The sequence below is a fragment of the Lonchura striata genome, chromosome 8 (assembly GCF_046129695.1).
Source record: "Lonchura striata isolate bLonStr1 chromosome 8, bLonStr1.mat, whole genome shotgun sequence".
Taxonomy (NCBI): domain Eukaryota; kingdom Metazoa; phylum Chordata; class Aves; order Passeriformes; family Estrildidae; genus Lonchura; species Lonchura striata.
Genome location: NC_134610.1, coordinates 34,285,580 through 34,297,913, shown reverse-complemented (window position 1 = coordinate 34,297,913; position 12,334 = coordinate 34,285,580). Strand labels below are relative to the sequence as shown.

Genomic DNA, 12,334 nt, shown 5'->3' with positions numbered 1-12,334 from the left:
TTGCCCTCATATCTCCATGGGGTCGGTGTCTGGGTGGGGACAGAGGAGCAGGGGAGGGGACAGACCATGCACCCCAGTGCTCTGCTGTCCTTTGCCTTGCCCTGCCTGTGGTTTGCATTCCCAGCACCCTGAAGTGGCCAGGGGAGGGTGGCAGATGATGAAAAAAGTGATGAAACACCAGGGAAAGGTGTTTGATGATCCCACACCATGGGGTGGAAGGAGGCTCAGTCCAAAGGCAGGGAGCTCATGGGGCATGGTGGCAGCTTGACTTCCCCTCTGTGGGCTCTCACTGGCAGCACAGCAATGCTCTGGACCATTCAGAATAATGGCATGGTTTAGCTGGGGGGAAATGGGTGTCTCCTGAAAGCACATTTCTGCCTTCCACACCCCATTCCAGCACTCATCTGTATTTATTGAATAAGGTTAATGGATTATTTAGTGGGTTTCTCCAGCCAGTATCAGAGTGCAATCTCTGTTTATGTGGCTGGCCTCTCCTGTTCTGTCCCTGTCATAAGCTACTCAATTAGAAAAGCGAAAAAAAAAATTGTATGTAATGGGTAACTATGGTTACCTGTGATGTGGGTTTTTAAGAAGTGCTCAGAAACCTAGTGGCAACAGAGTTTGGGAGTTCAAAGCTGTAATTTATTCAAGAACTGTCTTGAATCAGAGTATCAGAAGCATTTAGAATAGATTCAGAACATTTTCTTTTGTGGAACAGTGTTGCAGTCCTAAGCAGAAGCCCATGTACAGCCCAGCTGCTTGTTCTGCTCAGGTGAGAAGCAAATATGAGAGGGACAGGGTGAATGTGCCTTTGTTACACTTTTCTCCTGCAGAGCCTGGTAGCCCTGGCACTGCAACAGCTTTGTGAAAGTGGTGGTTTCTGAAAGCAGTGCTTCCATTGCCTTGTTGTTTCCCTATTTACCCTGAAATGGTGATTTTAAAAGTGGTGAAAATACAGAGCCCCAAAGCTGCCTGAGCTGCAGGGGCATCTTTCAAATAGAGGTGCCTGCCTCAGAAATTCAACCCCAGTCATGCTGTTTGCTCAGAAAAAAAAACATAAAATCCTCCATGCTTAATTTAATGAGGACACAGGATAGTGCTAACAGCTTTTAATTGGACTGAGAGTGCCCTATGAAACACATCTTGAGGTAATAAAAATCACCTCTCAAGTGTTTCAGTGGAATTCTGTACCTTTTTACTTTTTGCAAAACAGGGAGCTGTTGTGGGCTCTTCCTGTGGGATTTTTGTCTGAGCACACAAGACAGGGCCACCAGTGTTCCCTGTCTGCCCCCTGGGCACTGCCCAAGAGAAGGGCAGTGTCATTTCAGCTGTCCAAAAACACTGTCCCAGCCAAAGCAGCCAAGTACACAGGGGACAGGAAAGACCTGTTTTGTCACATATTTTATTCTCATAGCATGCAACTACATCAGATGGATGCTGGAAAACCATGCATCCAGTGCATGGCATGCCAGTTTATCAACACATTTCCAGTGGAAAATTATCTGCTGCAGGGTCAGGAGTCATTTCTCAAGAAAGCTGTCTAAAAAAAAAATTGTAATTAAGAGAAGACATTGGACTGGACCCTCTGTTAGATACTTGCTGGATGCCACCTTCACACAGGTGGTTTTGCTTTGCCCTAAATTCATTTCCAGTTTAATTTCTCTGCTGCAGTAGACCAGCAGAGAAACTCTGGAGGCTTTCCCCCAATTCCTCCTGTTTAGCCCCCTGGAAACACACAGCATGGAATAATTTGTTAAGGGTGCATCAAGCTGGGGATATTGCAGCTCAGCCTGGTGCAGGGCATGGCCATGAAAGGTCAGGGTAAGGTATGGTTGGAGTGCTGGAGAGTTTCCAGTGTTTGTTCTGAACCTGGGGGAAGGCTGTGCTTGTATCTGTTAATCTGGAGGTTCCTTATTAATAGGCTGCACACTTCATTGATTTTTAATTAATTTCTGAAGAGACACGGAGGATAAGTGCTGCAGCCCACAGACATCTCTGTACTTATTGCAGTCCACATCTCTATTGATTGCCTGCCTAAGGAGCAGAAGTAATCCATTTTAAATACACTTTCTTGGAGAGACTGAATGCACTGCACAATGCTCTCTCCTGACTGTAATTGCATTGGCAAGAGGTCAGGGGCTGGCTGGGGGAGCAGCAGCCCATTGTTCCAGTGTGCTGCTGTGGGCTGCCTTCCAGGAAAACCAAGTGATCTCCCTGCTGGGAGTTTGGAGCTGCAGGATCAGGAAAGTCACAGCTCCCCCAGTACAGCTGAAACGTAAACTTTATGGAATTTAGAAGTTTTAGAGGAGCTAAGATTTTAGTTAGAAATAAGCCTTACTAGAGTTAATTAAAATAATAATAATAAATGAGTGGGTCTTGATGAAGTTAGGAGTTAGTAGTTAACTAGTAATTGATTGCTTGTCAGCACAATGTTTGGTTAGCTGGGTTTATAATGAAGAATACACAATCTGACAAATAGCTTTTAGGAACATAAGACAATTGTGGGCCTCCTCTGTTCTGAAACCAATTGAAGACAAGGAATGGGAGTTCTACCAAGAGTTCATTTGTCATATTTGCATTGAAAAGGTAGAAAGGTCAGAACGAGGAAGACTTCATTGACTTCCTCATTTTGGGACCCCTCCCCATGAAAGGAACAGTGACCCATGTCAAGGGACAAACTTCATGCTTAATAGCTTTTGGAGTGATTAGCATACGAAGTGAGGAATGGGATGTATCAAAATGATGAATATGTATCTATATTTTGTGTATTCAATACTTGTATGGATAAAAAGACTCTGTAATCACCTGGAAAGTGTGGTGTGTATTTGGGAGTAATCCTGCACACTGCCCGGCGTCAAATAAACATAAAACACGCACTTTGTAACTTTAAACTGTTAGAGAGTTTTTGTCTGTCACAGTTGGATATCGGTACTAGATCAATATCCATATTTTTTCAATAAATCCCAGCTGCACTGGGAACTTCTTTCTAGGCTGCTTTTGGCCTTCCTGCCTCTTCAGAGGGAGGAGCTGGAGCTGGGCTCACTGAAGCAATTAATGGAATGGCATTCAGAGAGCCTGTTCAATTAATAGCTCTCTATGGTTGCCACTTTGAAAAGCATCAAACATTTTCCAGGAGTTTGTGATCCACTGGGGGCTGTAAACCTGAAGTCTCTGAGTACTCCCCAAATGAGAGGACAGGTGTGTTCCTTCTGCTGGCACGAGTAGCACAGATTACTATGATTTGCTTTTGAAACAGCAATTTGAAACAGCCTTTTTGTCATCAGGACTGTGATCCTGCCAGTCTCTAAACTGTAGCTGCTTTGCAGTAAATGTTATTGCCCAGCAAGGAGGGTTTTGCAGTGATAAGTTTGTTATTTAGGCAGTTAGTTCTTGTTTAAAGGCCTCTTTCACAGAAAAAGGTGTTGTTGGTGCAGTTGCAGCCAGAACTGCACTGCTGATACACTTATTGTGTACAAGCTGCAATTTCTCTCTCCTCCTTGGGCTGAGCTGTGGTTTTCTTCAGAGCTAATGGGAGAACATCCCTGTGCTTTTCAGCAATTTGGGAATGAGGGTGAAGGGGTATGACAGCCAGTGTGACCCAGTTTGCGCCCGGGATGGAGAATGGGGCTGACACAGGAGGGCACCTTGCACCCAGCTGGCTGAAGAAAGCACCTGAGTGAATTGCAAAATGGAGATTAGACCCACTCCACAGCTCCCTCCCTCAGCAATCCCTTGGGAGTGAACTTTGTAGATGTGCCTGCAGGTGGGACCACAATCAGAGCCACGTCCAGTATGGCCAGTACTGAAATAAAAACCCAGCCTGCATCTCATTGCTTATACTATTTGATAGATTTATGTAACATCTTCCATCAGAAGAATGTGAAGTGCTTCACAGACTCTTTATATTCAGCACCACCTAATCCAGAAAGCTGCATAATTTCAGGGAGTCTGGGAGACAGCTCATCTTTCCCCAGGAGCTCAGACAAAGGGCGTGTTTGATGGTGCAGTGGAACAAACTCCCCTCCTGGTGCTGCCCGAGGAGCTTCAGCACCTCCCCAGCATAAAAAGTTTTATTTCAAGGGCCCCACAAGCTCAGAATTGAGAACCAGTCAATTCAGCAGTGACCCATTTATCTGTGCCATGAGGGGGTGGGATGACATTCCCAAGATGTTAATTTAAGATTGGAGTGGGTCTGGGCCCATCAAAATGTCTGCTCAGTCCAGTCAATTAAGCATTGAAATGTCATAAGCTTATGAAATTGCTTCTCCTCTCATTTCTCTCCACTGTTTCTCCCTTTATGAATCACCTGTCATTTTGGAATAGACTGCATTTTTCCTGTAATTCTCATCTAATCAGCCTCATAGCCTCTTTCCCTTCACTTTGGCTTCTTGAGTTTATTTTGACCTGTTGTGCTTTAGCAACATCTTTATTTTGTGTCCTGGGATGGAGTTCAGCAGTGTAGTAAATCAGGCTTTTGGACTCCTATTTCTGGAACAGATAAACTGCAGCTGCCACATGGGTGCAAAGTAAATATCAGGTGCTGACTTCTTCTTATCCAGACTTGCTCTTTTTGATGTTCAGCTGGCACTCCTGTATTGCCACAGATCGTGTGTGTCCTCCTGTGGTCAGGATGGAGCCAACTCATCCCAATTTTGTGCTGCAGCTGAGCCAGCCCATGTGTGAGCAGGCAGAATTTGTACTTCTGGTGAGCCACACGTGGAAAGAGTTAAAGCTGACCTAAGTTCAAAGCATCACTGCTCTTTTCCCAGCAGAACTAGCTCAAGTTACCTGTGCAGGAGTTGGCTTTTCACTGCTTGCCTTTCCATAGGGACAATAATGCAGCTGCACTGGGATCCCATCTCTTGAGTCAAGTACAGAGGTCTTGGTCTTGCTTCTGTGTACTCTGAACTGTTTAGTCTGAAAAGATTTAGCAAAGTCACAGCAGGACAGTGAGGAAAACATTATCAGCAGGGTCCCCTCTGCTCGTGTCACACCTGCTCAGATGGCAGAGCTGGCAAAGCTTCTGTCACCTGGTCCTGCTCAGGTGGACAGGACCAAAGCAACCGCAGGCAAATCCAGATAGTTGTATCAACTTGGTGCATCTGAATTTGAGATAAAAGCACTTTTACCCTGAGATACAGCTTGTTACACATTAATGGCACATTGCTTCAAACTCAAACTGAAGACAAGTGAAACCTTGCGAGCTTGTCAAGTGAGCAGGAGATGGGAAGAAATACATGGCTATCAGATAAGCTTTCTTTGAGACAGATATTAGCTCATCCCCTATAATTGAATTGAACTCCTAAATATTTGAGCTTGCAGGGCTGGCTCTTCCTTGCCAGCTTCACCAGGGCTGGCAGAGCTGCAGACATTTTCAGGAGCCCTTGGCAGGTGAGCTGGTGGAGGGGTGAGAGAGTCCCCAGCTGGGGCTGGCAGCGTCCCCCTTCCCTCCCCTTGCCTGTGAGGTGACCTCCAGTGCCAGCTCCCAGGCCAGCCCACCCAGGGCATCCCTCTGTGGGAAACAGTAAAGGTGAGATGATTTCCAGAAAGCTGTAAAACAGGCCTTAGGAATAGAGAGAGCAGAGAAACTTAGAATCAGCTGCAGCTGCAAAGTCTGAAGGTAGAAAAAATTACAGTAGTACAGCAAGCAAGCATATGAAACTATAGCTTGAGTTTTAGGCTTGGCCAAGATAGACCTTGAGACTGCAAAAAATATGCTTAGTGAGATATTAGAAGGTTTTAATACTGGAGTATTGTGAGTTGTTAATAGAGAGCAGACAAGCATTGTGTGAAGCAGGTGTACCTGTGCTTTTAGTGACTGGCTAGAACAACTGCCTGTGAGCTTTAGCAATGTGCTGTTGGCTAGAAAGTTTTTAAAATGCTCTGTAACAGAGAAATCTTTGGCTGCTGCTGGCTGTGCATGAGCTTTTGCCATCTTTCAATTGTCTCAGCCATGCAATGAGGCTGATGCTGCTCAAGGAATGTACCCCAGCAGTCCCATCCTGTTTGTGAAAGGAAAAAACTCCACAAGCCAGCACAAATTGGTGCCCCAAATTGGTGAGGATTAATTTTAGAATGTGTGCCTAGCACGAGGTGAGTGAGTCCCCAGCTCGGGCTGGCAGCATCCCCTTCATAGGGCAGGTGAAGGCCTTGATACTTACTTTTAAAATTGGATTTGTTCTTGCAAAATGATGTCTTGTGTTATGCAAGACAGAAGACATATGTTAAACTTTAGTTAGTGATTCAACACACTTCAGTTCATCTCCAGCAATTATCCCAAAAGGACTTTGCATTTAATGACTTACATACCTGTTTGAATTCTGTCCTGAGTAATGAATATCTTTTTTCTTTTTTTTTTTTTTTTCTGGAGATGAAATCCAGGCACTTGAATGAAGGAGCTTTCAGGCAAATTACAGCAATAGCAGGAAGTAGCACTGGTTATACTAAAGTAAAGGAACAGCAAATTATGGCCACAACTTCAAGGCAGATCTCAAACCCCTGATTTGCCAGAAAAACTTCATTTTCCATTTTTAAAAAATCCTTTTATTCTCCTGTTTTCTTCACCAGCTTAGCTTTGCTGATACTTCCACAGCACTGGAAATCCTAATTCTTTATGAACCTAATTTGATGTTTTCTCCACTGAAGTTCAGCACTTGGAAAGATCAGAAAGCTGTCCCAGATCATTGTCTTCTCTTGTGCCGTGGATTTTTTTATACAAATTCTCCTTTCCACTGTCCCACTTCCATTTATTGCCAGCACATTTTCTCATTTTCAGGTATGATATTTTTCTTGTGAAAAGAGCAAACCTGACTGTACCTGAAGTGACCATTCCAAAGCTGTCACGGTGCCAGAGAATTTATAAACACTCCTTAATAAAATTGCAAAAGATCTTTTTTCATAGCTCTTAATGAATAACTTTTAGTCTGTTCAACTCATAAAGTGTCCTCCTGGTATTCTCTCATGGGTTTTTTGGGTGGGGATGCCACCAACTGTGTATTTTTATCATACTTCTGTATCATATTAAAATATTAAATATTCATATAGAGATTTTTTTCTCCTGCCAGGTTCAAAAATGTCTTCAGATAGTGGTCCTCTGCATTAATATATGTTTAGAGAGTATTGCTGCAGTGAATACTGTAGGATTCTCTTTTTTTACATTCTTTTCCTTTCACTTGTATAGCCTCATTTGAAAAATGAGACTATTTGAAAAATATACCTACATATATATATGTATATGTATATTTTCAATATTTATATTGAAATATATAACTACATATATATAATATTTTATATATATATATTCTTTTTTAATTCTGCATCCACATTTAAAGCTTGTTGATAGGGCATCAGGAAAATCAAACGTGGTTCCAGTGGGTATTCCCAAGAGGATTTACATTCCTGCAGACCATGGGCTCTGCAGAGGATTTTGTAGCTGCCAACCAACCCTACAGGGGCTGATGTTGGCTTTTAGATAACACAGGTGGGAGGCAGCCCCAAGAAGGTTGTTTGACAGGGGTGTAGCAAACTGCAGTGATCCACAGACAGTTATTTTTGCCCTCTTTCTGGACAGAAAAGAAAAGAAAACCAGCTGTGGTATTGCTGAGCAGCAATGCCAGGTGTTGGTGATTACACATATTTCTAGTTCTTGAGAGAGTGTGGGGTGAGGATGAATGAAATAGAATCTTACTAAAATGATACTATATAATAGCACAAAATTGGAAAAAAATGGAAGTGAATTAATAGAATAAAGAGTGAAATGTCCTAAAGCTTTAGCCTATAGGCTTAAAAAAATGCTTGAAATTAGAGACAGTAAAATAAGACCAAAGAGGCGTGGTTGAGAATTTGGTTGTGTAATTCTTTCAACAAAGGATGTGTTTGCACACCTTCCCATCCATTCCTGCCATCATCAACTAGAAACAGGAGGCTAAAGCCTTGGTACAGGTCATCTGTTCTGATTTTCACAAGACAAATTCTGTATTTTCATTTTGGCCAAAAGCCATCTGCAACATTTTCATATTGTTTCAGTGCTGATAGGTACAAGTCAATCTGTTACAGATTATAATTTTATTTGGGTCTGATATATTGTGATGCCAGCAGAATTCCCTCATCAGCTGGTATCATGGTGTGATTCTTGTGTGACTCACAATTTAGCCCATGAGATTTATTTGTCTCTTTGTCTAGCACCTTTAATTTGATGTCAAAAACATTGATGTCAAAAAACATGATTCTTTTAAAGACTTACGATTCTGATGGTCAAAAGCCAAAAATATTGATTTGCACTTGGCAGGAGGGTGTGTTTACCTCAAATAGCAGTGCTTCTAAAAAATAACTTCAGTTGCTTTATGCCAAAGAGTCCCTGTGTCCTCTTTAAAAGCCCTTCATGTTGGCTGCATGAAATACTGTTTATGCCAAACATTCCCCCACCTATTTTCAGAGCTTTTTACTGGTGTTTGCACTGAAATTTTCCCCCTAAAACCAGTTAAGGGCTCCATTTGATGCTTTCATAGAATCCTAGAGGTGGAATGGACCTTAAAGCCCATCCAGTCTCACCCCCTGCCACGGGCAGGGACATCTTCCACTATCCCAGACTGCTCCAAGCCTGTTTTGATGTTTTGTGCTCCAAGCCCCATCCAGCCTGGCCTTGGGCACTTCCAGGGATGGAGCAGCCACAGCTTCCCTGGCATCCTGTGCCAGGGCTGGGGCCAGAGTCCATGGGAGGCAGCTTTTGTGGGCACAGGTACCTGTGAGCTCCTCAGGCTGTGGAGGGATAATAAAATCTGGCCCATGGCACTGAGTAATCTGGTTATTTTAATCACTACATGTGACTCTCTGAATTATCATCTGTATTATGGGATAATATGATCTCTTTGGTATTCAGAAATGGCTTTTTAAAAATTATCATATATATTATACAGAGCTAATATATTAAGAGATACCTTAAAGGCAATTGTCAAGTGTGTGATTTCATTTCTAAGTTCTAATAATGGTGGTTAATGTCATAAATGCCTTTTAATGAAATTATAGGCTTGTAACCCTGCCCAACTATCCTTTGTGTGTTATATAATTAATAAGACCAAGCCTTGGTGTTGATCTCAGTGTCACAAAGCATGGTGCAAATTTCCATACTGCTGGTGGATGGTTAGTCTCCTATCAGAATAAGAATAAGGTTAAGGCCAGGCAGTTTGAGTATATGTTGCCTTATCTTTAAAGGCAGCTGGATGGGCTTGTTAACAGAATATGCTTCAAACAGAATATATATGCTCATAAAAAAGGGCCATTGATCTAATGCCTTATTATAATACTACAGGCAATATTTTCAGGGAGTGAAAAGGTGAGGGAGTTGCAGCACTTGGGATAAAGAATTGTTTTCCTTCTAATCCACTGAGGATAGTGAGAATTGAGAATTTGTGACCATCTTAAAAACCATTTGAGGATGGACAAGAATCTTTGTCTTGAATTAAAGACACTTGTCTGGAATGTGACAGAGCTGGGATTGTTTCCCAGTGTGGTCTAATTTCGGGGGGCTTTAGCTAAATTGATTATTTTTTATGGTCATCACATTTCCTGTCTGAAGAACAAGGACCATAATATTTCTTTTCTTTGTCTCACATTTCCAGATCTTAAGCTTGATGAAGCAAAAGAGCTATCTATATGTTACTTTGTTGTTTTTTTTCTCTTTGGTAATTGAATCTTATAGAATCATTCACACTGGACTAACTCAAGGTCATCTAATCCTGCCTCTGTTCAGAGCAAGAGCAATGTTGAACTTCTGCCCTCTAAACCATTTTCTCATTGTAAATACTCAGAACAGAACCAGCCATTTTATAAGTCACCAGTGAAAGTTAGCTCTGCAGAACCATGTAAGACTTATTAGCATTATTGTACTGTTCTTATTCCTTCAGGGCATGATGTACCTGGAAGAGAGGAGACTTGTGCACCGGGACCTGGCAGCCCGAAATGTCCTGGTGAAATCACCAAACCACGTGAAAATCACTGACTTTGGCTTGGCCAGGCTTCTGGAAGGGGATGAAAAGGAGTACAATGCTGACGGGGGAAAGGTGAGCACTGAACATGTCTGGAGGTAAATCTGCCATGCTGTGACAAACCTCCTGAAGTTACTCCTTGGGTTGGTGTGGCCCTGTGGGATTTTTGTCTGTGTGAGTTTGTCAGTGACTGAGCAAAGCCCTGCCTTGCAGAAGAACTCAGTTGTGAAAGCACACATGAAGGCTGCTCGTTTTTTGCACAGTGAGCTTCTCCAGGCATTGAAATATAATTGTATGAGCAGTTTTCACACTCAGAATTAGCATTTTTTCACATGCTCCAATTTGTGTTTTGTTTTGATCACTTTGGTTCAATGAGTGCTGGATGTTCTGGGACATTCCTGCCCAGCCCCTTTCTCTGGCCAGTATACAACTCAATAACGTGCAGTCCCATTTTCCCAGACAAGTAATTTTTGTGAAAACAAAAGGGAAAACCACAGAACTTGAGAATTCAGCTCTTTTATCACACTGGAAGAGCCTGCATATGTTATGTCATGTGTCCACCTCTCCAGTACCATGCTGAATGCCAGGCCAGTAAAACCCAGCCTGAGGATAATTTTGAAACCACATCTTTTCCCCTATTACTATCCAGCCAACCACACCATGGCCGTGTAGTGCCTTACCTCATTTCTGCCAATTTCACATTGATGCATGATAAAATTCAGAAGGCAGTAAGTACGTGGTGCTTCCTAAACATCTTAAAATTCTCCATTTCAGTCTGTCACAGAATCCCAAAGGATTTGCTTCACCTGTCATTCCTTTTCCTGGATGTTCACTCTGCTTGTTGTCTCCTTGCTATCTGTGGTTTTTTTGTGCTCACTCGTGCCCTTGCCTGGGACAAGCAGCTGTTGCCAGCGTGTGCTGTTCTCTGGGATGAGCTGCTGCCTTGTTTGTGTGGCTGCTGCCCCTGCATCACCTGGCCAGGGCACTCAGGGAGGTGAAGAGCTTGAGAGGAGCCACCAGTGCTTTCCCATTTCCCCATGGACAGGGAAGATGGGGTTTTGGCAGCTTCTTCCTGGTTCTCTCATTTCTGTAATCCTCTTCTTGGTAAGCCCTCAGCCCCTTCCCTCCATCTGACAGTGAATGACAGAAAAAGAGTTGATCCTTGCAAACCAGCTGTTCCCTGGCAGCTGTGTCTTGGACTTGTTACCCTGCTGAGAGCTCTGGAGAAGGATTTATGGCAGATGTGTCACTCCCCAGGTCCAGAAAAGCATCCTGTGAAGCCAGTATTGAGAGCATGCTAAGGGAGGTTCAGACTGGACAATCAAGTGGTTGTCAACAGAGGTGATGCTGTTTCCATCCTGGAAGATTTTCAAGTCCAGACTGGGCAGCTCGGCCTAATCTCCTAGGTAGCTAAACCTGCTCTGAACCTGAGGTGGGACTAGAGGCCTCCTGAATCTCTTCCAACCTGAGTTATCCCATAGTGAACAAGGCAGCTTTGCTCCTTCAGCAGCTGTTCACATCTGGGATGCGATGGGAATGAAAGCAGTGCACTTCTGCAGAGTTTAGTGGGGGAGGAGGAACTGTCTTTGCAAGAGTTAAGGCAGCCTTTATTAAAGGTGCTATTTTTGCCATAACTCTATATTTTGTGTTCATTAGTGAACTTCATGGAAGGTAGTTTCATAAGGCTTTGAATGAAGACACATCCTCTGCTTTTACACCCACCATCTGTTCAGATTTTGCCTGCAGTTACTCATCCCTTTGGTTTATTCCAGTACTTCTTCCACAGTTCCAAATTGAAGGCAACCCGTACGAGTCCCTCCCTGCCAGGTAAAAATCTCCTAAGTGCTTGTCCATGAGGAATTCACAGACTGCAAGGTGATGCCTTGTGAAGGCTGGCCTAGAACAGAGGCTGCACAGAGTTAAAGAATAAAGTGGGGATTTATTAGAAGGATCTCCTCAATGGATCCACCTTGGGCAGCACAAGAGCCCAGCCAGGGCTACACCCAAGATGAAGCAACATGGTCACAAAATGGACAACTGGTCACAGGGGCTCTCACCTTTATAAGTTTTGGTCCATTTGCATATTGGAGTTAATTGTGCAATTACAGCTTTAGCCTGTGAAGTCCCATCTTGCTTGTTTTTCTCTCTTTGATTCACCATTGTTTGTGCTCTTGGGCCTGAGATTTGGATCATTTGTCCTTGGCTCCAAGCTAGAGAAGGAATTGTTTTGTTTCTACTCTGTACAGAGAGCTCACCATCCCCTGATATGAAGTCCATACCCACACACTAAAGCAGCAGAGAATCTGAAAAATAGAAAAGCTCAAACCTGAGGCATCAGCTGTGCCTGCTGG

At 43.3% G+C, this 12,334-nt stretch overlaps 1 protein-coding gene across 1 annotated transcript in view; it reads left to right on the top strand.

The window, feature by feature from the left end:
• The window catches only part of ERBB4 (erb-b2 receptor tyrosine kinase 4), a 595,862-nt gene that overhangs the window by 553,815 nt on the left and 29,713 nt on the right, over nucleotides 1–12,334 (top strand). The window contains exon 21 of the mRNA XM_031505345.2: nucleotides 9,903–10,058. Coding sequence (XP_031361205.1) covers nucleotides 9,903–10,058 — 156 coding nt within the window. The remainder of the gene's footprint in view (nucleotides 1–9,902; nucleotides 10,059–12,334) is intronic.